This window comes from Zosterops lateralis (genome assembly GCF_965231275.1).
Source record: "Zosterops lateralis genome assembly, chromosome: 9".
Taxonomy (NCBI): Eukaryota; Metazoa; Chordata; class Aves; order Passeriformes; family Zosteropidae; genus Zosterops; species Zosterops lateralis.
Genome location: NC_139769.1, coordinates 18,748,402 through 18,771,291, shown reverse-complemented (window position 1 = coordinate 18,771,291; position 22,890 = coordinate 18,748,402). Strand labels below are relative to the sequence as shown.

The window sequence follows — 22,890 nt, the reverse complement described above, 5'->3', positions numbered from 1 at the left end:
ATCTTAAAGGTATTGCACTGAAGTGAAACACTGGATAAGTGTACTGGAGTCTGCTCTTAGATGAATAAAGTATGGTTTCTGCTTCTACTAAGTATTTTTTGGGTGTTCATTTATTTGTGTATTTATTTACATTCCTAGGCTTGTAATTCCCTTTAGTCATGGAGTAAGATTTTTCTTTTTCTTCAATGTGACATGAAACAGCACATGAAAAGGGCAGTACAATTTTGAAATGTTATGCAGATTTAATTCTAATAATTTCTAATAATACCATTACATATTGTTGATTTTGTCCCATGACTTAGCCTTTAAAGCTTTGCATAACAATTTGAATGCAAAATTTAGGTCCTGAAAGGAATTATAGAAAGAATAAATATAATTATAATAGCACTTCTACCATAATAGTAATAAAAATGTCAACAATAATTTTAAAATATATTCAGCTGTTTTAATAAATAAATTGTAAAAAAAGAAAGCCATTTCAAAACAATGTAATGCTTAAAATATCATAGATAAACAAAAAATACCAGGACAGGATCAAATATATACAGTCTTGGATGGAATTGAGGTTATACAGAGATTTAATAGAAAATAAATAAATAAATACCCCTACTCCATTGCTTTCAGAGACTTTGACTGTCTTTGTTTTAGAGTTGCTCCTTTAATTGAAAGTAGCCCTTTGGCTTATTTTGACTCAGAGAAAATACACTTTGGACTGTCCTATTTATTTCTTAGGGCATCTGGCACAAAGAAGTTGCTTAGCAAAATACATGTGTTTTGAACTAGGAAGTGAATTGCTTAGCCAGTCTTTGTCATCTAGAGATGATGATGAGATCATCTTACAAGGCAGCTCTTGTGACTGACTGTCCTCTAACCCCATTCCAACAAAAAACAAGCAAACAAAAAAATCACTGGTCCTTTTAAAATCTTGCTGAATTTGATGTATCAATTAATTGTCTGTCAAAGAGCATGGAGGGAAACTGCGTGAGAGTTTCCCAATTCAGTAGATTCTTCTTTCCCTTTGTGAACATAACAAAGTTTACCAACCCAGATTCTGATCTTTGTGAAACTGATGGCAATATATTGATTAGCCTACATTTACTATGTTGTTCCTTTAAAGAACCTTTGGATTGAAATGACCTTTCATGGAAACAATTCTTTCACTAGTATTTTCAGTTGCTAATTTCTATTATTCATTTTAGAAATGCCTTGCAATGAAAAATACATCTGCCATAATACAGATCTGTTCTGTCACTTCTAGAAAGGAATAGCCTGCTGTTAAAAACAGGGGAGGCTCTGGTTATCTGTGTAGTATTTAACTTTTAAGAACTGCAACACATTTGATTTGACAATGCCCTGAAAAATTAAACTTCCAGCCATATCTAACAGGATGATAAACATTCAAAGAGAAGAGGATTTCAACATTAATCATTCACTGAGAGCAATGCAACTGAGAGAGAACAAGCTGATGAAAACCACTAACTGTGCTAATGAAAGTTTTCAGTGTCTTCTACTGACAAGGCAGGCATTGGAAAGCTTCTGCTGCTTTGAAATGGATAAATCATAGTTTTTCAATAAATGTTATTTATTTGTAGTCTTCCCAATCAATTTCTGAGCTTAGCTCTTGTAAGTAGCAGTAACACCCTAGTAAGCATTTGTACCTTAGCAGGCTGTTTAAGACTTGTAATATAGGAAACCAGCTGCACTGAAATGTCCTGTGTGCAAGAGCTGTGCTTGTCACCCCGGGCAATGCAGGAAGAGCCACCTCCCCCTCTGCTCATCCTCCCCTGCTAGGACTGACTGATTGTGGTAACCTAAAACAAGAAGCAGATGCCATTTCCCCTGCTTTTCATAGTGGCTCTTTTACTTATGAGAAATAGATTAAAGCACAAAAAGGCAAGAGGAGAAAGTTTCAAGGACATCAGGATCCAAATCAGCTATACTCTGATGGAAACTAATTAATGAATGATTTTTTTCTGGAATTGTCTCTAAGTCTGAAGAGGTTCCCAGGCTTTTTTCTCTTCTCTGTAATGCAATGACTTTTCCAGCCCTGACTACGGAATGCAGGGAGAAGAAAATTCCTGGTAGCGATTTTCCTGGCAGTGAATGCACTGTGGTTTACCTTTCCCGCTGGCTCCCCTAAAAGGGAGGGCATGGTGAGTTGTGTACCTACAGGATGCAAACATGTAGTTGAACTTCCCTTTCTCTTTCCCCAAGCATACTAAAATATCCTCATTTTAGTATGCTTGGGGATATTTTTGGACACTGGAAGTCTTTTCTAAGAACTTGTGTAGCATAACTACCCCAATTAGTTTATAAGCTTTATTACTCTCTAGTCCTTTAAAACATCCACACTGGTGATACTTTTCTTGAAAACTGAAATGAAAAGAAGTATCTAGTCATTGCATAAAGCCAGTGAGATTCAGTTACTGGTGCAGAATTAAATTGTTGTGTATCAACAGCAATGAAAATTTCTCCATCCAAGATTTTTTCTATCTTTGGAAAGATTATATGACAAAATCTGCTCTGCATCCCCATTTACATTATCCTTGTTTGTGGAGCTGCTAGTTGTAATGTTACTGTAAATTGAAATATAAATTGGAGAGTGCATGATTAAAACCTGTGTGGATGAAATGCACTTTTTAAAGTCATACATAATACATCATACCTGGCTTTCCCTAAGCTTACCGTTGACTTTGGCTGTGTAATTAATGTCAAGGTCAGCTGGGACAAATCTGATATTGTTCTCATTTCTATAGGTTCTTTTTTCTGGTTTTGCTAGCTGAAAGTTTAATTGCCCCTAATGGAATTAAATACTGGACATTAGGATACCTAATAAGCTAAATAATTTGCTTAAATCCAATTTGGATGCTGTCTAGTGGCTGTAGAAGCCGTATTCAGCATGTTAGATATTGGCATTGCTATATGAAGAAAATTTTAATGCTATAAAAATTAGGTCTCCTAAGGTAGTTGTATCTTCTTAGCAACTGTCCACTCAATTTCCCAAGGTTAATTTTTGTGCCAGCTTAGGGAAAATAGAATTCTGTAGCCCTTATGTTTTGTTCTCAGGTCTCCTACTGATTTTAATTTCTCTAAATCAGCAGAATTCCTATAGGAGGAGAGAGAAAGACTAAACACTAATAATATTTTAATGTCTTTCTATTTCAGAGCTAATTGTACCACATTTACAGCTTTACCACATAGCAGTCACTTCAAAGGAAATGACCCTTATATGCTTCTAAAAATGATAGTTTCTGGCTATATGAAGAGTGTAAAAACTGCATGACGCTTTAAGGGCATAAAAGTAGCTACCAGGCAGTCATAACAGAAATGATATATGAATTTTAGTTCTGGTAGATATTAATTAATCTTTTCCCAGAATGAATCCTGAAGACATTTCATATTCCTTGGTTCTGTCCCAGTGATTCAGCCTTCTTACCCCTCTACCACCTGCCAGGCCTGTGCAGAGCCAGGCAGCCTGTGCAGACTCAACTCTCCTCAGGTTGCCCTGCTGCCACCTTGGTCACCAGCTGCCTGTGTGAGTTGTTGAGCTGCTACCTTTTAATCCTTTTGCTCGGGCAGGAGCCTCCAGAATCCCCCACTTACTGCATTTTCCTGCAAGAAACCTGTCATTTCAACTTCTGATATTCTTGCCAACTTTGCAAATATAACTTTGCACAAATCCCTTGCTCCCCACCTTTCCTTTTCTAATAATTTTTCCCACATGATCACTTGCCACTTCTTTCTTTTAGTACAGTCAGTTGTCTGTAGTTAAGCTGGCCAGCTGGATGAACAAGGCACTAAGTAAGGATTTTCAGCAGCAGTGATCAAAGTAAAGAGTTGTGTATTAACCAAACAAGCATATATTTTGTTACATAATAATTTGACAGTGTTCCCTATTATATCAGTGATAGACATATTCCAATCTAATAATTTTCTTATCCTTTAGCCTAACAATTTGTTAAACAGAATATTTTTAAATTAGGAGAGCAATCTTATGTAAGTTAATTCAGCAGAGCTTGAAAGCTTTGGTTATTAATAATTCACAGTACCAAGTTACCACAAAGAATCTTCAAAAACTGGTTTATTTATTATTTTATTAATATTATGGCTCCTTAGTTTTCGAATTGTGACTTTCAATTCAGGCTTCACTTTTGAAAGCTGCGAAGGCTGTTGCCTTCTCTCAGAAGTGACTTTTTCATGCTTTAGTTACTACCTTCCTGTCTTCATGAGTTTTTTGCTAATGCTTGACAGCTTGACAGTATAGTTTTTGCCTAGAAGATAATTATGATGAGAAATTATGATTAAGTCAAAGGCATAATCTCTTAGATTATTTTTTTAAGAACATATCCTGTATCAGGTTTTATGTAGCACCTTACTGGAGCACATACATACATATATAGATATATAAACAAACAGTCCTGTCTCTTTAGAAAGTGGAAAATTAGAAGACATCTTTCTTGCTGCCACTTTAGGTAAGTGGATGGGCAGTTTTAATTTGTATCAATTAACCAATTAAGAGGAAATATGATTTTATTTTTAGATATGAATTACAATAATCAAGTGAATTACAATAATTTCAGTGAACCACCATTAGAACAGATTGTAGCCATTAAGATTAAAGGCAGCAAATCTCTGGGTTGGAGTACATCAAATATGTAATTCACAGAACCAGAGAAAATTTTAGGTTCAGAGCAGGGCTGACCTCACTTTTTGTTAAGGTTCATCAGAGCCTTGTAAATGAAGTTTTGAATATATCTCCAAGGACAGAAATTCCTTGATAGGAGGAAATTATCTGAATAATGATTGATGGAAATTAATGTTTCCTGCAGCAAGGAAAAGTTTTATAGGAATCCAGTCATTTGGATTTTTATCACTTGGGTTTTTCACTTTCTTGAGTTTTCTGTCTTTGCTGCATCCTTACGAACAAGCTACAAAATAAAGGGCATTTTTCAGAGACATATGTGTGCAAACATGAATGTAACATGAATGTCTTGTGAATGGCTTGGTGTCAAATGAAATATGGGATACAAATTTCTTGTATCTCCATGGATCACAAATGCAGAGGGATACATGAGGGTACCAAAGAGCAGGTCTGATGAATATCATGAACTGGACTTTAAGTATTTTTAATATTTAAATTTTTCAAAGTAATCTAAGAAAATAATCAGCTCTATTTCTAGTTTTCTTCAACAATTACATTGTAGCAATGGATACTGTTTGTAATTCTGTGGGCTTGGGGCGTTTTTTCCTTTTCTCCATTGAACCACTGCCTAAATATATCCTGAACTTGCTCTTTCTATGTTTTCATTGTAATTTTATGAAGTAACAGATAATGTCCAACTGAGGAATGGCATTTCAGGTGTAATGCTAATGAGAAACGTCTGGTATAATTTGTAAGAACATAAGTAGTTCTAGGGCACAACTGCATGTGAGCTTACCCAGCAGAAACTGTTACAGAGGAAGTGTGGGACTCCTGCCAGCATGAGCCGCATACATTAAACTACAACCAGAGCTGGAAGCATTCTGTGACTTTGGTGCATAATTTATTATATTAGTCTATGTGTCTGTCCCTTCTGAAAGAAAGTCAATAAGTAGGTTAATTTCATCTTATGTCCAGATTTGTGCTTGAAAGTGAAGTCTTGTATACCTTCCCTGTCCAGGATACAACTGCTAGAGGCCAAGCTGGGGTAAGGAAAGAGGGAACTCTGCAAGTTTTACTCTATAACCATCACTGAATTGAGGAATCATCAGACATGAAAGGAAGATCTCACAGTTCCATGTTGGGTCTCATGCCAAAGCAACGATTAATTTCTTTACACACTTTTGGAGGGTTTTATGTTTCCCCTCCTTAGTATCGCAAAATATTTTATTTTCCAGTCATGGAATTAGCAAAAGATAATGATAGCAAGTATGCAGAGCTAAAAATTAGTCATAATTCTGTTGAAGTGTGGAACTTAAAGATGAGAGAGTGGGTTCATCCAGGTAGAGACAGTGGCAAACGTGGCCACTAAAACAGACAGCCTATGAGTAGACAAGGACTGATTTTTCACACAAGTTTTCCTGCAAATGAACAAGGTCCCTTCAGTTCAAGCAGAAGTTTATCTCCATCTCTCTGGTAACTTCATCTGTTGTTCATAGATCCTTGAGCAATGTCTCTATAGTATCTGTGAAAACATTGGGGACTTCTAGGGTCCATTTCCTATAGGCAGCTAAACTGGGGGTGAGAGCATAAGGTACCCCAGAAAGGTCTTGATGAGCTCACCATTTCCTTCCTTCACACTTCCGGATTTTCAGCCTGATGAGAGTTTATACTGACAACATAGAACCTTGAGGAGTGGGCAAACATTTACTTTCAGTGTCTCCCCTTAATGGTAGTACCGAATCTTTAGCCAATGAATGATCTTAATTAGTCTCACTATTTATAATAAAAACATACAAAGGAGAAGGCAAACTGCAGTGCAGAAAGCTGTCATAATTCAAATGAGTGAAATTAATTCAGTAATATGTAAAAAGAGAGTTTTTGAACTGGTCTGTGAAACCTTCAGGCATTGTTCAAATGTCTGAACTAATTTTAGATTACATACAAAATCAGCTGTACAAATACATGCAGTATCCTGCACAGAGTAGGTCTGTGTGATATTTATTTTTCCCTCACTTGAATGCTGCACCATGAATAGGCTAGTGCTATGTCAAATACCGTGCAGTAATCTGCTATGTCAATCTTTCAGGGTATCATTAATTACCTTGGGAAGTGGCTTTCTTTCCTTACAAGAAAGGATATATTTCATTATAAGAATTCTGGGTGAATGGGATGAGGTAGCTTATTTACATATTATGGGGCTAGTCATATGATTTTTATTGAGCCAATTATGCCAAAGATGCCAAGTTTGTATAGCATTGCAGTTACCAAAAATGTGTTTATCAATGAAAATAAATTTGTAGCTGTGGTAGTAAATTTCTGAGTGGCAGGCTTTTTCCTAAGTTTATCTTACAAAAGATTAAATAATTATTATTTGAGCTTTCAAGTACCAGTGATTTAATTAATTTCCCACTGACAAAACTGTGTCTCCATTTTTTTATTATAAATAGTGGTAGATATGCTAATACAGGCTTTAATTCTAAGAAGGTACAGGTCTTAGGTACATGGTGTCCCTCTGGTACCCCAAGCTTCTGTTATAACCTATGAAGAACTTGCATTCAATAATACTTCTTAATTTGAATACAGAAAGCAGTTTTAAAAATATTAATTATATTATTGATGTAAATACTGATTAGGCAACTAATGTGCCGTGGCTGCTGCTCATTATATCAAACTCAATCATTTCATTGCTGCCTTCTCCTCCTCCTCATTTGTTTCATCTCCATCTGCTCACTCTCTCATATTACTTGCACGGTGTCATTGAGGTAGTCAAGCTTACTGGGGCAAAATGTTGTCTTCTATGAAAAATATGGTCCAGCTCTACGTAATACTGCAATTTAAATACAGTAGTAATGCTTATGCTGCTACTAAGTTGAGCAATTTTTTCCTTGTTTGAGTCTTGGAAGGTATAATTCCAATTTTGGAGCTAGTTTATCTGTGTAAGTGAAAGTTAAGAGTAGAGTTGATGACATCTCACAACAGCCCTTTAAAAGAAGGGTGCTAGTCTAAGCTAGTCATCAAAGCTTTTCTGTCATTACTCTTACAAGTGGTATCATAAGAGGCTGATGTTTCTTAGGATGTAATGAATGACATTTTCAGATGATTCATCCTGCCGTAATGTAGTAGAGCTTAGTCACCTAATGGAGTTGTCTCTGTCAACTACAGAATAAGACCATAGGTAAAACTTAAATTTGGTGCCTAATTTGTTTTAACCATACTGCAAGTGTTCTGGGTGAGCCCCCATTTCTGATTCTGTGCTGATGCTGCTCCAGCTGCTAGGAAATAATTTTTATCTTGCATTATCATGGTCCCGCAAACATAAATTTTAGCAGTATGTGTCTTGGGTTTTAGGACTTACATCACAGCATATCATTACACAATTTACTTTATCAATTAAGATGTCCTTTTAGTTATCTCTTAAAATATCTGTAGAGATTATGGTTCATTCTTTCTTGTGCCTACTGCTGTGCCATCAACACAGATGTGCTATTCCTCTCAGAAAGGGCTGGATTAGTGTATTAGTGTAGCAGCGTGGAGATGTAACAGTGACACAATCACGGGGCTTCAAGCGGCTGACACTGAGAAAGCATGAAAGACGTAAACCAGAAAGATAAACATAGTGGGATGATTTGATATCAATTCTTATTTTTTCTTCCTATTGAGAAGGCTTTGTTGGATTGGCTGTTTCTGCATTGCCGTTTGCCAGAGCAATGTTTTACTGGAAAATACAATAAGTAGTGGTGATGTAAGCACATGAAAGGTTAGTGAATTTGGTTTGGAATTGGAAATACATCTTTGTAATAAAGGTCATTATTTCAAAATATTGCAAAATTGTGTATCTAAGGTTTCTCTTTGTCTGCCCTGCTCTACCTGATGTCTCCTGAGCTGAAAATTCACTTAAAATTAGGTAGCAAATGAAAAGAACAAGATAAACTTATGAAGAACATCAGGGTAACTCTTGCTTTGAGATCAGTGGCACAATTCCCAAGAAAGTTAATTTCAAAACAAGTCTGTCAGTTATTTGAGTTTCAGCTGACAATTTAATGTATGAATAGCCTTCTGAAACAAAAATTGTGGGTTCTGGGCTTTTCTCTGCCATTATTCTGTCATGCATATCATTGCAGTTGCAGAATATATTTAGCTGGTTGCATTAGTCACTGGGGATTGTGTTCTTATGCTTCTATATGTTTGACTTAATATATGTTTGCATATTCAACTGTGCAGGCAATAAACATGTTCATTACAATAAAAAGCTGTCTCTGCTTTTACTTGATCAGCTAACTGTGGTACATTGGTACATCTATAAACAGAAGTTGGTTTGTGATAGCAAAATGCAGGACTATTTCATCAGCTGGTTTCTGGAAAAAGATTGATTTTCCTCAATGCAAATTTTTGAAAGAAATATGCCACTGGCATTTCTATGGGGCATGCACTCAAACAGAACTGAAGAGCTGAGTCTTGTGCTCGTTGCAGTCCAGCTGTTGACTTTTGTCTTTGGATCAGGTCATACATCCTAACAATGAGGGTGCCTGTATGCAGTTTCCAGGATCACAATTTTTATGTATATGGTAATGTGCATTACACTGTGCTAAAGAAATGAGGAAAATAAAATTTGTGCTAGGCAGAATTCACCACAAGATGTCTCATGTCTCACTACAGATTTTTCACAAAGGTAGGGAGCTATCCAGCTAAGTCTGGTGTGTGCAGTGCGAATGACATGATTTAGATTCTTCTGGAGAGTGTGTTAAAAGCACATAAAAATAGACTGGATGTGGAATCCAGACGTGAAGAGCGTGTTCTTCAAGGGCTGATTAAAAATAAATGTACAGAGACTAACATCACTGAATATTGAAAAAATTCTCAAGAAAGGAAAATGAGGAGGAAAATGAACCATTAAAGGCAAAGTACACTAGGAGAATGATCACTCATTATAAAACAGGGTGAACTAATCTCATTTGCTATTTCTTACTGCCTTTACTATGTAAGATAAATGGATTCTATGGCTGAATAGTCCATTAAGAGTGTTTTCCACCCTTGTAACATTTGGGGTGGGGTGTGTACCTTTAAGTAACTATTTTATCTGTTGGCTCTGGGAATCCAGACTAGAGCCCACACATGCGTGAATCTGCACAAGCCTTGGGCACAGTTGTCTATTCTTATGTGTATTGCTGTATATGTATTTTTAAATAGAACTCTTTTGTGTTCGTATGTGTATGACTTCTCTCAGCACTGCTGCAGACTCTCCTCTTACTCGGGGATGTTACTTGACTGAGGGTAGATTCAAGGCCAGCTACCAATTTTCTTTATAGCTGTTAAATAAAAGCTTTAAGTGTTAATTGTTTTCATAGCTATTCACGTACAAAAGACCATTTATTTCAATTCCCAGCTTTGGAAGGATTGGAGGGTCAGGGTGGGTAGTTGTGGGACTGTGGGGAACTTCTGCCGTGGCCAGAAACGAGTCAGAGGATGAGTTGATTGTATAAGTGAAATGTATTTCACATATCTGATGACCCAAACAAGCAGATATGCTCAGGGTAAGTGTTATGTATTGGCAGGATTTTTAATATAAATAAATACACTAAAGGTATTGGGTTGGGGGTATGTTAAGGAATCTAATTTTAAACTTCATGATGGCCTCTTTTGTTAACACGTAACTGTACAATGTATCTCCAAAACTGCTGCCATAAAAATGTCTGGCAAGCCATAGAGCAGAAATGAAGCATGACTTCATGACACAAGAGTACATGGAGGTGTTTAAGGGAAGACTGGATGTGGGGGTTAGTGCCATGGTCTAGCTGACAGGGGGGATTTTGACCACAGGTTGACTCAATGATCCCAGAGGTCCTTTCTAAACTAAGCGATGCTGTGATTCCATGTGGAAGTGTTTCCCAGCGCGGGCAGCAGTGGCGGTCTGTGCCCGCCCGGGCCGGCCGGGCTGTGGCTGTGGCTGTGGCTGTGGCTGTGGCTGTGGCGGTGTCGGGGCCGCGTCCCGCGGGCTCCGGGAGGGGAGGGGAGGGCACGGCGGGAGCTGCCGGCCCCGCGCCCGCCCGCGGTGCAGGTGCGTGTGTCCGGGCAGAGGGGGACCACGGCGGCCGGGGGAAAGCGGGGAGGGTTCCCGTACTAACCACGGCCGGGGTCGAGCAGTTCCCTTCCCCGCGGGCCCGGGGCGGGGCGGGGAGGGGCCGCCCCTGTCCCCGCCTGGCTCCGCCCGCCCGCCGCACGAGCCGGTGCCCGCGCTGGAGCCGCTGCCGAGCGGCGGGCCGGGCCCCGCTGCCCTGCCCTGCCCTGCCCTGCCCTGCCCTGCCCTGCCCTGCCCCGCCGTGCCCCCGGCCCGCCCTGCCCTGCCCTGCCCTGCCCTGCCCGGCCCTGCCCGGCCCGCCCGCGCTCCCGGCCGCCGCTGAGCCGCCCCGCCCGCGGTGGATGCCGGCGGGGAGCGGGCGGAGCGCCGCCGGGCACAGGGGCTGCCGGAGCCCACGTACATGCCAGTGCCCTCTCCGCTCACCAGCATGCTTTACTTCCAGATGGTGATCATGGCAGGGACCGTGATGCTGGCTTATTACTTCGAGTACACCGACACCTTCACCGTCAACGTGCAAGGCTTCTTCTGCTACGAGGGCGCGTACCGAAAGCCCTACCCGGGCCCGGAGGACCGCAGCGCCGTGCCGCCCGTGCTGCTCTACTCGCTGACCGCAGGCGTGCCCGTGCTGGTGGTAAGCAGGGCCGGCCGTGCCGCGCTCCGGGACTCGCCGGGCCGGGCGGGCCGCGGGGCGGGCTGCAGGTCCCGGGAGCGGGGCCGGAGCGGGGCCGGAGCGGGGCCGGAGCGGAGCGGGGCCGGAGCGGGGCCGGAGCGGGGCCGGAGCGGGGCCGGAGCGGTCGGGCTGCAGTCGGGCCCGGCGGGGGGACGCCCCGCGCTCCCGGCCCCGGCCCCGGCCCCGCCGTGCCCACCGCGCCTCGCAAGGGTATTTTTAGCACGGGTTTATGTAACTGCCGGTGCCTGTATTTCCAGCCCCGTGCGACTCCTTTTGGTAAAAAATTTATCTTTTCCTTATCGAAACGCGCGTCGCTTGCGGATAGATGGGCAACCTGAGGAAAACTCGGATTTTAGGGACCACTTACTGATGTGTCACCCGGTGCTAATTAGAAAACCGCTCTGTCAGTTTTGTTGTCTAAGTCAGCTGGAACGTGCGAGGAGCGGGGTGCGGGTTCACTCGGTTTAGTTGTCTCCGTGTGTCACAGTTAGTGATGTATGTGCCAACCAAGCCTCTGCCTCTAATCGAGCATCATCTTCCATCAGTCAGGTTTAAACAGGTGTGTCTAAAAAGTGATTTATTTAATCGATTTTCTTCGGGGATCTTTTTTGGAAAGCAGCTAGGAGAAAGCTTTTTGGAAAAGCAGTGAGATTGAAGGTACTCTGTGTGTTGTCAGATAACGGGGGCATCAGCACCGTTCAGTGACCCCTGACCATGCTGAGCAAAGACCTGCAGGGGAACGTTTGACTGCTGGGGATAGATTATATATAGATGCACAGTTACACATACAGAAAACCCTTGTAAAGAGTTGATTTTAATTAACTGGAAGCATTAGAATAATTAAAAAATGCAGTGAGAAGAGGCCTTTTAAGCTAGCAATTATTTTTTTATCACAATAATTATTTTTCTGGAAAATGTAACAAAATAGGAGTAGAGAAAGCCTCATCAGGGTAGTGCTATGGTAATCCCAGATACAATTTCTGCTTTTGTAGCATCATGAGATCTCAGATGGTATCAAACATCAAACCTTATGGTCAGGATCAGCCTTAGTATTGAGACTTGGTTCTCTTTTTAATTTTATTTTTTTTCACCCAAGGTATTAAACCTCTTCATTTGGCAAAACCTGTTATGTAGCATTTTGGCTTTGTTTGGTTCTTTTGACTTGAACATCAATTACTTGACCACTTTATTTACCTGTTTGTTCTTTTGACCCTCTAAATACTGTTGAGATTCATAAAGGGGATTTTTATGAAGTTTTTTTTGATAATGATTTTCTGTTGTTAGCATATGAAGTTTGTTTTGCTTTTAATTCTGTTTCTTTTGTTTGCCTCAGGAAGTTCTAAAGATTATGTCAGATGTTCATGTTGAGCATCTCCTTTTCCTAATATGTGTCAGCAAGATGGATTGGTAGTTTCCATTCATTTCCTGGGTGCTAGATGGTTACGTCAGAGAAGTCTCCATGACATTATGGGTTGGCATAATCTTGTAATTATCCTTGCTAAAAAGCTAATAATAGAATTTAATTATACTTAATTTTGTTTCATCTCCCAGTCACCAGTTGTTTGGGCAGATTACATGCTTTGGGATGTCAGGGTATGGAAAACCACATTGCAGGTGCTTGTGTTTCACTTTTTAAAAAGTATTTTTATTTCATTTTATTAAACAAAAATTCAGCTCCAGGGAGTCCCATGAATTCAACAGCATTAAGTCCAATAATTAACTTTATTAAATTGATGGATTTTTCAGGTTTTGCATAGAGTTTTGTTCTGATTTGCCTTGGACAATTCTCTTGGACTTAGTGTTTACCTGGGATGGCTCTTACTCAGTTGTGCAGGACACGTACATTGCCTTTGCTTGTTCTTTTCATTAAAGGAAGTGGTGAAAGTATTGTCCTTGAACACAGGATATTAAATAGTATGATTTATGAGGTTTTTTTAAAAAACTCCTTTTTTTTTTTTTTTTGGGTTTTTTTTTGTTCCCCTGCTTGTTTGGTATATGGGATTAATCCTCTTTCTGGAGTTTTCAGGTAGAGCAACAGAATCTTTACCTTGGTGTTCACAGCATTTGAGTTTTGAGTGATGAGGCTTGTTAAATTGGAGCCATAGAGTGCTTCAAGATAAGCCAGGTTCTCTTAATGTGACTCAGTTAATGGCTCCATTGCATTGAGTTTGAATGAAGTTGCTCAAAAATCATAAAAAAAGGAGTTTATCTAGATTTTCCTTTCTACATGGCTGCTAGTAGAAAATGAAAGAGGTGAAGTAGCAGTAGCAGCACCTGTCTTGATGAACCTCTCATCAGCAGTGGTTCTGTGGCTGCTGTGAGGCTGACACATGGCCTCACCCCTGGCCAAAACCCCTGTGCCACAAGAGAGGTGCTGCAGCAGCCCTGTGTGTCAGCCCATGGAACTGAGCTGAGTGTCTGCTCACAGGGCAGCAGCCTGCCTGTGCTGAGACCTAAATAACTACCTGTGTCATTTGACAGGGATGTACTGTGAGCACTGTGTTCATCCTGGAAATTTTCTGGTTAGTTCTTTAAAGCACTGCTTCCTGCTCATACATTCCTCCAGCCCTGCTGCAGCACTGCTGCCAGGCTTTCATTCCTGAGTCAGTCTGCTTCCTCAGCCCATCTGCCCCCGTGCCATCCAGGGACAGATGCAGCTGCCTGGCAAGGCAAGGCACAGGTGCTCAGGAGCGTGATCTGAGAAGTGCAGTCCCAGGGCAGAAGCAGAGACTGCTTGCTCTACTGGAATGCTTGACTTTTGGATGGAGTTTTGGCTTCTTTGTTTGGGTTTTTTGAGGGGGGATTGGTTTGCTTGTTTTGTTTTGTTGGGTTTTTGTTGGGTTTGGTTTTTTGTTGTTATTGGGGGTTTTCTTTCTTTGTTTGGTTTTTTTGTAATTTTTATCTTTGAGTCAAGTGCTCTGATATGGGAAAGGGAAACTGTGACTGAAGGAAAGAAATTTCATGCTCTGTACTTGGGACTTACTGGATTTGTATATCTACAGTCTTTGGTCAAGTAATTACTGTGCATTTACCAAATATTTGGTCAGCCCTGACTTGGTGGGCAGCTGGACTAGGTGATTATTGTAGGTCTCTCCCAACTGAACTATTCTAAATATCTCATAGGTTGTGTAGGATCTACTTAGGAGTCAAATTATGCTATTCATTTTGGCTGTAACAAATTTATTGTCTGCTAAGGTGTCTCTGCTTAAAGACCCTGCAACTTCAGAGTTTCCTGGAGAAGCTGTGGATGCCCCATCCCTGGCAGTGTTCAAGGCCAGGCTGGATGGGCTTTGAGCAGCCTGGTGTATGGAAGGTGTCCGTGCCCATGGTGGGTAGATGGAACTAGATGAGCTTGAAGGTCCTTTCCAAACCAAACCATTCTATGATTCACAGGTGTTGCAGCAATTGTAAGAAACCTGTAGAAGAATCCAGAAATCTTTCTGTAGGATGAGAAGAGCTGCTTCTTTCTATTTTTCCAACTGGTTTCCCTTTATGTAGGTTCCATGAAATGAAGATACATTATGATGTTGGTTTTCTGTGGATTATCTCTAAAGGGTGTAGGCACTGTTTCTTGTATGTCAAATATATACTTTATGAGTTCTTCCACTGGAGAATTTTGAGGGCCCAACCAGTTGCTTTTGTTTAGTCTGCTTTTATAGAAGTGCTGAAAACAACTGCAGCTTAACATATAGTAAAATATATGATGCCTTCCAATGTTAGACTTTTATTTGTTGAAAGTCCCCTAAGTCATACTTTTAGGCACAGATAAAGTAGTGATTTTAATGAACAGATGTGTTTGCATAAGGAGCATTAGGCACACAAGCAGTAAAATCTTATAAAAAATGTAGATGAGGTAGAAATTGCAATCAGAAGAGTGGAAAAGCCCTAAGTATGATATTCTTTGAGGGAAGACTGAGACTTGAGCAGAGGCAGTGCCCCTGTGGGCTCCCTTTTTCCCCTTTGTGACTCAGGTTTGGAAGAGTACTGCTGGCTGTGCTCCTACCCTTTTACTGTCCATAGCACTAATAGCCTGAAATCTCTGGTATACTGAGGAATTCTCAATACATGGTTTATATATATATTTGTTTTGTTTTGTTTTGTTTTGTTTTGTTTTTTGGTTTTTTTTTTAATCTTAAAGTCAAATGTGAAGGTGACATAGGTTCCTGATTTGAATCTATTCAAATATTTAATAAGCATAGAACTGCTAGTTGAGGGCTCAGAGCTATTTAAGCCATTTCCCAAAGTGCCAGTTCTTGCTCAGTGGGCTGGTTGCTTTTTTAAACTTGTTATGACAGATGTAGCTTGGGAAATACACGTCAGTCTAATCCTTTAGTTTCCAGTAGAAATGATTTCTAGAATGGTGAGGCTAGTGTCTCATGTTTTCAGAATCTGTGGAGTGATCAGTTGTGCATTATTTCTTTCTGGTAGATGTTATTAATTCTGACCTCTTTCTGATACTGTGAAGTGCACTCAAGGATTCTTTTAGTGATTGCACATGCTAATATGGATTACTTAAAATGCACAATTGTTTAAACAATAAGTGGTATAAAATTTAATATATTGGAGCTACGATGTATGATGACTGTCATATAAAAGCCAGGAGGAGATACTGACACATTTTAATTAAGATATGTAAACAGTTTTATTATGCAAATGTTGTTTTTATTTAAAAATACTTGTTTTTATTTCCAAGTAACAAATATATGATTACAGTACTTATCTATAAAATATACACTTCTATTTGCCTGTGTGAGTTCCTAGCATATTTGTATTTTCCTTGCAAACCAATTAAAGACTAATTTGTTTTAGGATAGTGCTTTTAATGTCATCACTGAAAAAATATTTGCCATTTACAAGGAATGGATATCAAAAATCAGACATTTTGCCTTGAGCTTAGCTTTAGTCAGTAACTTTTTCCTTTGAGGAAGAAATTTTGAGTCCTGGCAAAAGAAAGACTGTGAAGTGAAAGATCCAGTATCATTGTTCTTGTATCAAATTTACTGTTCTCTGATGCTTAAGAAAAAGTAAGATCATTCTGTGAAAATTGAAAAAGAGGAGCTATCTTTAGAAGTATCTGCACAGTCTTCCTAGGTCTCGTTTTTTTCTTCACTGTCTTTGCTGCTGAGTAGCTCAAGAGCAGTTGAATATGCAGACCTTAAGGAGATGCAGCACTTGATTCCAGCACAGAGATCTAGCTGATGTGCCTGGACACCTCCCATCTCAGTCTTCCTTTCTGAGCCTGCTAGTACCTATTTTCCTTCTGACATCTATGATTCTATGTGCTGTGGCATCAGGGACTGATCAAATTTTATCAGGCTGAGTTCTCAAAATGCTCCTGGCAGAGAAGCTTTTAGTTAACCTGAGTAGTTCACTGAAACTATTCTATTAGTGTGTAACTTAGTGCTGTACGTGAGAAAGGTTCTAGATTGTGCCATCTGGGACATCAAAATACTTAGTTGTCTGATATAGTGTGAGGAAAAGCATAATCTAGAATTAAAGTCCTGAAGATGTTTTCTGTGAATTTGCTGTGTCTAATGCCTGAGCTGTTTCTTCATTCCTCACCTTAGTCAGAAAAAGCCTTCACAAGTGTTCCTTCAATCTACTTCAGACTGATTCTTTTTCTACTTTGTGGCTGGTACCGAGTCACTTTGGCTTCTATAGATGCCTTGAGTGTATTGGAAAAAACTAAAGCACAGGGACATTCTGGTTTTGTGAGAGCCCCCTGGAGTACTGCATCCAGCTCTGGGGCCCCAGAATTAGAATAATGTGGACCTGCTGGGGTGAGTCCAGACAAGGATCACAAAGGAGATCAAGGGGCTGAAGCATGTCTCTTGTGAACACAGGGTGAGAGCTGAGATTTTTTAGCCTGGAGAAGAGAAGGCTTTGGAAGGACCTTAGAACACCTTCCACTACATAAAGGGGCCTACAGGAAAACTGGAGAGGGGCTTTTTTGCAAGGGCTCATAGGACAAGGGTGAAAGGGTGTGGATTTAGAATGAACATTAGGAGGAAACTCTTCACTATGAGGATGCTTGACTCTGGAACAGGTTGCCCAGGAAAACTGTGGATTCCTCATCCCTAAAATTGTTCAAGGTGAGGTTGGATGGGGCTTTGAGCAGCCTGGTTGCAGGACTGGGAACCAGTTTATCTTTAAGGGTCCTTTCCATCTGAGGCCATCTTGTGATTTTAAGAATTGAACAGACTTTTCTCTTGGTCTGCTACTTGAACAAGAAGTGACCTCTGTGCATCCTGAAGAAGATTAAAGTGTTTTGTCATTTCTGCCAGAAAAGAATCAAGGAAGCTTGATAAATAATGCAAGGATGAACAATTGCCAGCAGCTGTGTTACAGGGCAAAAAATCCCAAGGATATGTAGCAAGGTATTCAAGTTTTCAGTTCTATTTACAACCTATTGAGAAGGTTAAGGAATTGCCCAGCAAGGTATGCAGTCTATCCTAGTGCACTTTTTCTGAGAACAGAGAACTTTTATTATGATCTTTGAACGTCTCGTGATGCTGTTTTTGATAAGATGGTGATGAAGCAACAGAAGATTAAAGTTTTACATCCTGGCTTGTGAACTGGGTAGACTAAGCAGCCTCTGAAATCAAACGGAAGTGGTTTTATTTGAGAAACTAATTAGCTAATCAAAGAAAATGATTCCAGTATTATTGAAATATGATATATGTCAAGAAGCGAAAGCTTTCTAGCTTTATGTGCCTTTCTCTTGCTGGTGCATTTTTCAGCTGTTAAACTTTACGCAACTAAGGAGTTGCCAGAATACTTTGTTTACTCTCTGATCCCATTGTTCTTGCAGGACTCATTTGGTCACTGTCATCATAGCTCTGTTTCAACCTGTGTGCACAGCTGCAACTTCTTTACTTTATAGGTTTCTACTTCCATTCCCACATATTTGTAGGAAAGATATAAAACTTACTGCTTTTTTTTTAAATTTTATTTTTTAAATATGGAAGTGCTGGGGACTTCAGGAAGCCTTCTTTTTTGGGAGGAGGAATGCCCTTTTCTGGAATTCAGAAGCTTAAAGCTAAGGGCCGGTTTATTTCATGATCTTCCTTTATGACTGGATAATTGCTTTGCAAATTTACTTAAAAGAAAAAAAAAAAACCAAATCACACTGTTAGGTCTGCAGTAACTTTGTGTACCAGATGTCAGTATTGGCCTGTTGGGACACATAGCAAGACAAATACATGATTTGATAGTCTGATGCAGGTTTTATCTTAGCATTAAACCACTAATCCAACAGAGCTATAACCAGGAGAAACAATTAAAAATTCAGAACCGCTGTGTGTTTTCTTGGGAATTCTTCTTTATCTATCTGTCTTCCTGTAGTGGTGTGATGGCTTACAGGAACGGTGCCTGCCGAAGTTATGTTTGTACTTCCACTTGAATGTATTTCTGCTGTGCTTAGTATGCCTGTGATTTATAAACACTTACAATATCGAGGCCATATGCTTCATCCTTTGATGGGCTCTCTGGAAGTAAAGTGGCAAGCAGATGTGAACAAGGCAGGCAGGGTTCTGTTTGCAACAGCTGAATGCCTGCCTGTCCTACAAACGATGCACTTATGTTAAAGTGAGAAATTGTTAATCCAACTAATCCTGCACGATTAAGGAATCTGTGCAGTTGTTTGTAATCTAAAATAGTAGGCTTGAAGTAATAATCAGTTTTTCAATGAAACAGTTCTTGCTCATTGTACATCATGCAGGATTGAGGAGATGGGTGTCCATATGATGCATAATAAATGACAGCCAAAGTAGAATAATAAGTAGCTTTAGTGTTTTTCAGCCTTAAAAGCAGAGTGATGTTTAAAAAGCTTTATATGCTCTTGCAGCATCTCTCAGATACACTGAAGTGCATGATGGCCCAGCTTTCATCACACGTGGTTTTTATTTAGCAAAGGTGTTGTAATCCCGTAGATTGCAAGTTAAAAGTCCAGCTGAAGTGGATATACCATATCTCTGGCACACAAAAGTTGTACTTGAGACATACTGTTTTAAGGAGGAATGTCTATTGAGAGCAAAGTCCTTTGTATGTGCACATAGTACAGTGAACATGGTGTTGGATGGTGACTAGCAAAGCAGAAGTTCTAGGACTTGCTATCTCTGATGGACAAAATGCCTTTGCTAGGATCACTTCTATTTACCTGTAGATCAGAAAATATTTATTTTCAATGTAAAGTGCTAAGGAGTCTGCAGTAGAAAAATTACTGTATATATTAAGGCATTTTAGAATCTGCTATTAGTGTAAAAAATTGTTCAGTGTATATTCAAAACTGACTCCTAATTCTGGATGCCACTTCCTGGGGTATGAGGAACCATAAAAAACCTTCCTGGTTATATAGTATGAAAACTTGGGTTGTGGGTTCCTCTTCTGGTAGCCAGTCTGGACAACGTACAGTTATCTATAGTTCTGTGTGTATTGTGTAAATGTATCATGAATAGCCATTGTTGAATTATCATACATTATGTATTTATATGAAAATTTCATTAACCATATGCACTTGTTAATGTACAGCCAGTTATAAACACAGTTTTAAAAATGTTTTAAAAAATTTGTTTTTCTTTTTCTGCCGTTATTACTTCTTACCTCTCATCTATGTCAGATTAAAGACTATGTATGAAGGCACTCAGAATTTTTAGTTTTCTAAATAATAGTTAAGAATAACACAGCTACCAAGAACAGAAGTCAGTCTAACAGTATTTTGCTATTCAGGTTTTATTTTTGTCTTTCTCTATATAGCATATTGAAATACCTGTTGTTTTAGTTTGGTAGATTTCATGCTGTCTCTGAAAAGAATCAGTCATATATTTTATTTTTTTATCATTCAAACTTTAATATTATGAGAATTTATTCAATACATGTATAGTTTGGCTCTTTATAAATCAAGTATTGATTATTAGAATCAGTAAGTGGAACTCAGCTTCCCAGTGGGGTTATTTTGTGTAATAGTAGGGATTTCAGTGACCTGTCTGTAGCAATTTAGGGCTCAGACATGACTGAATTAATTCTGCTTACAGATTTCTTAATCACGGGTCAGCTGAGCTGCAGTAGCCAACAACATGGACTTGCAGCCTGTGGGGGAGCATGAGGTGAAGTATTTGAGCTTGACCTGCTTTAATCAAGACTCAGCCCAGATGTGTTATTTTTTTGGTTTTACAGTTGGGTGCACAGGCTGTCCATAGCAGGGCTCTGCTGAGAAGGGGGGACCTCCCAAGGTGCAGCAGCTCCTGGCTGGTGCCTGACCTACCAAATGCAGGTCGGTGCATGAGTTCAGCTCTGTGCAGAGCCATGTGTGGGCATGCCCAAGCTTCAGCACATACTTAATAGTACTTTGATCATACTTGCATAGATTGAGCCTGATATCCAGAGCCTCTCCACTGCTCAGTTTCTGCTTTTCCTGTTCCTGTGAGGAGCATCCTTGGCCCTGTTGGGGTATATCAGGGCTCTGTCATAAGGCCAGGCCTGAGGCTGCTGCCATTGCACATTCAGAGTGCACAGACATGAGTGTGAGCATCTGAGAGCCCAGGGGAGGACTGGAGAGCTTGTGCTGCATTAGACTGTGGGCCATAAGTGTGTCCCATGTGGATGGTGTGGGGACATTCCAGCTGTTAGGATGGGCCCCTCTGCCAAGTGCTCACGCTTGACTGAAGTCAGCGCTCCAGTCGGTCACGGGGACTCTTTCCAGAGCATTTAGCAAAGGCAGATGAGATTTATAGGCAGATTGACCTTGGGCCATGTGAGTGGTTTGGGGACATCTGCAGCTGGCAGAATGAATGTACAGAGCTGGGCTGTGAGTCTGTCAGGCTTTGCCTTGGTGAGGGGATCTGCCCACTCAAGCGGGATGGACACGGAGCTGTTAATGCCTAGCTGTCAAATGGTGGTTGTGAAATTAGGCTTCTCTGTAAAGCACCAGGAGATTTGTGTATGAACAGTTATACCAGAGCTAGATTGGTACTGTTAATGAATTATCTTGCTATTGATGGAGTTTAATCACATGCTTCAGTGCTGTTTGAAATCAAGGCTTTCCTGAGGTGGAGTGCTGTGTGTGCATGAGTTTGGTGCTGATAGAATCTTTTTCTAGAGCCACATTAATTTTAATAGTCAGTACTGCAGTTTTACTCATTTTTTTTTTTTTCTTTCTGAATTGATTGTGATTGTTGTATGATTTGGAGTAGATGGAAATCATCAAGCAGAGACTATTTCTTTAAAAACCTAAATATGTTTGCATATGCAATGCGTATGCCCAATGTGTTGCCAGAAGAAGTCATGTTTACGTGGTTGACTTGTATCCCTAGTTTAGTTCACATGTACTTTTAACCTTGAATACCAATGGCAAAAATGTAATGCCTCAAAGAATGGATTCATTTACACCGAATACTTAAATTATCATCATTGAATGTGTGCAAGCAGCTTTCATTGCAGCACACTTTGAGCTTCTCTTTGTAGTAATTTAAATTGTTTCAATAATGAGATTGCATCCAAGACTGGCTAAAAACTTGTCTTTGTACATTTACATAACAGTGTGTATTTTATATAATATCCTTTTTTGTCTTCACAGAGAAGACCAAAAACCAGCTATTATAAAGTCTGCCTTGAAGACAGTCAGTGTCAGAGCTTCACAAGATCTAAAAATTTTAAATAGACTCATTCATCCTTAAAACACTTCTCTCGCCACTTGAGCTTTTTTTCAAGATATTTGATAAAGCCAGCAGCATATTTGCTATTATTTTACAGATCTGTGCAAAGGAGATGATCCTTGTTAGGGTAAATCATTATGCACTATTTTATGAGTGGAAAGAGATACAGTCACATATTGAAGAAGAGTAGCTGGGCTTACTTCAGCCAATAGACTTTGCAATTAGATTTCAGAATACCATTGCATGTCTTAAAGAGCTGTTTTTATGCTCTGCTGTCTTCACAGCAAAGTATACAATCTCCCCTCTGTCTTGTAGGCATTTCCTGTACTAGGAAATTTTTGCTGAAATTTCCCACTCTTGCTACTCCTGTTTCAGCTCATTGGCTGCTGTGCCAATGAGGGCACTTGGGACTTCCTCTTAATTCAAGCACTGCATTGTGTAAACTTCTAAACAGGGTCAGACAACATAGTGTTGCCAGCTGCACATCTGCAGCCATCTGGATTTGTGGCAGGAGCAGTAAAATAGACATTGTGTAGCAAAGTTGAAAGAGTGACAAAAGTGGTGCAAATCATATTTGCAGAAAACCCACCATAGAGAAAAACCCACCATAAAGAAAATCCACCATATTTGATCTACAGAATATACAGTATCATCATTGAAAAGGTCTACTTACTTGTGTATTTGGCAAATAAAGATAAATAGGATATGCTACTGCTGTGCAATGTTTTGTGAAAAAGCTTACTCATTCCCATTGCATTGTTAAGAGCAGAGGTAAGTAATTATTAAAGCTTCTGGTGCTCATAAAAAGGCCTCTAAGCCCACCTGTATGACTTCATTACAATTCTGTTTC

The 22,890-nt window shown here is 39.9% G+C and overlaps 1 protein-coding gene across 1 annotated transcript in view; it reads left to right on the top strand.

The window, feature by feature from the left end:
* Nucleotides 1–11,118: 11,118 nt before the first annotated feature.
* Nucleotides 11,119–22,890, top strand: part of PLPPR5 (phospholipid phosphatase related 5) — a gene marked incomplete at its 5' end in the record, with an annotated part of 44,453 nt that continues 32,681 nt past the window's right edge. The window contains one exon of the mRNA XM_083867818.1: nucleotides 11,119–11,349. Within this exon, the coding sequence (XP_083723944.1) occupies nucleotides 11,119–11,349 (231 nt within the window). The remainder of the gene's footprint in view (nucleotides 11,350–22,890) is intronic.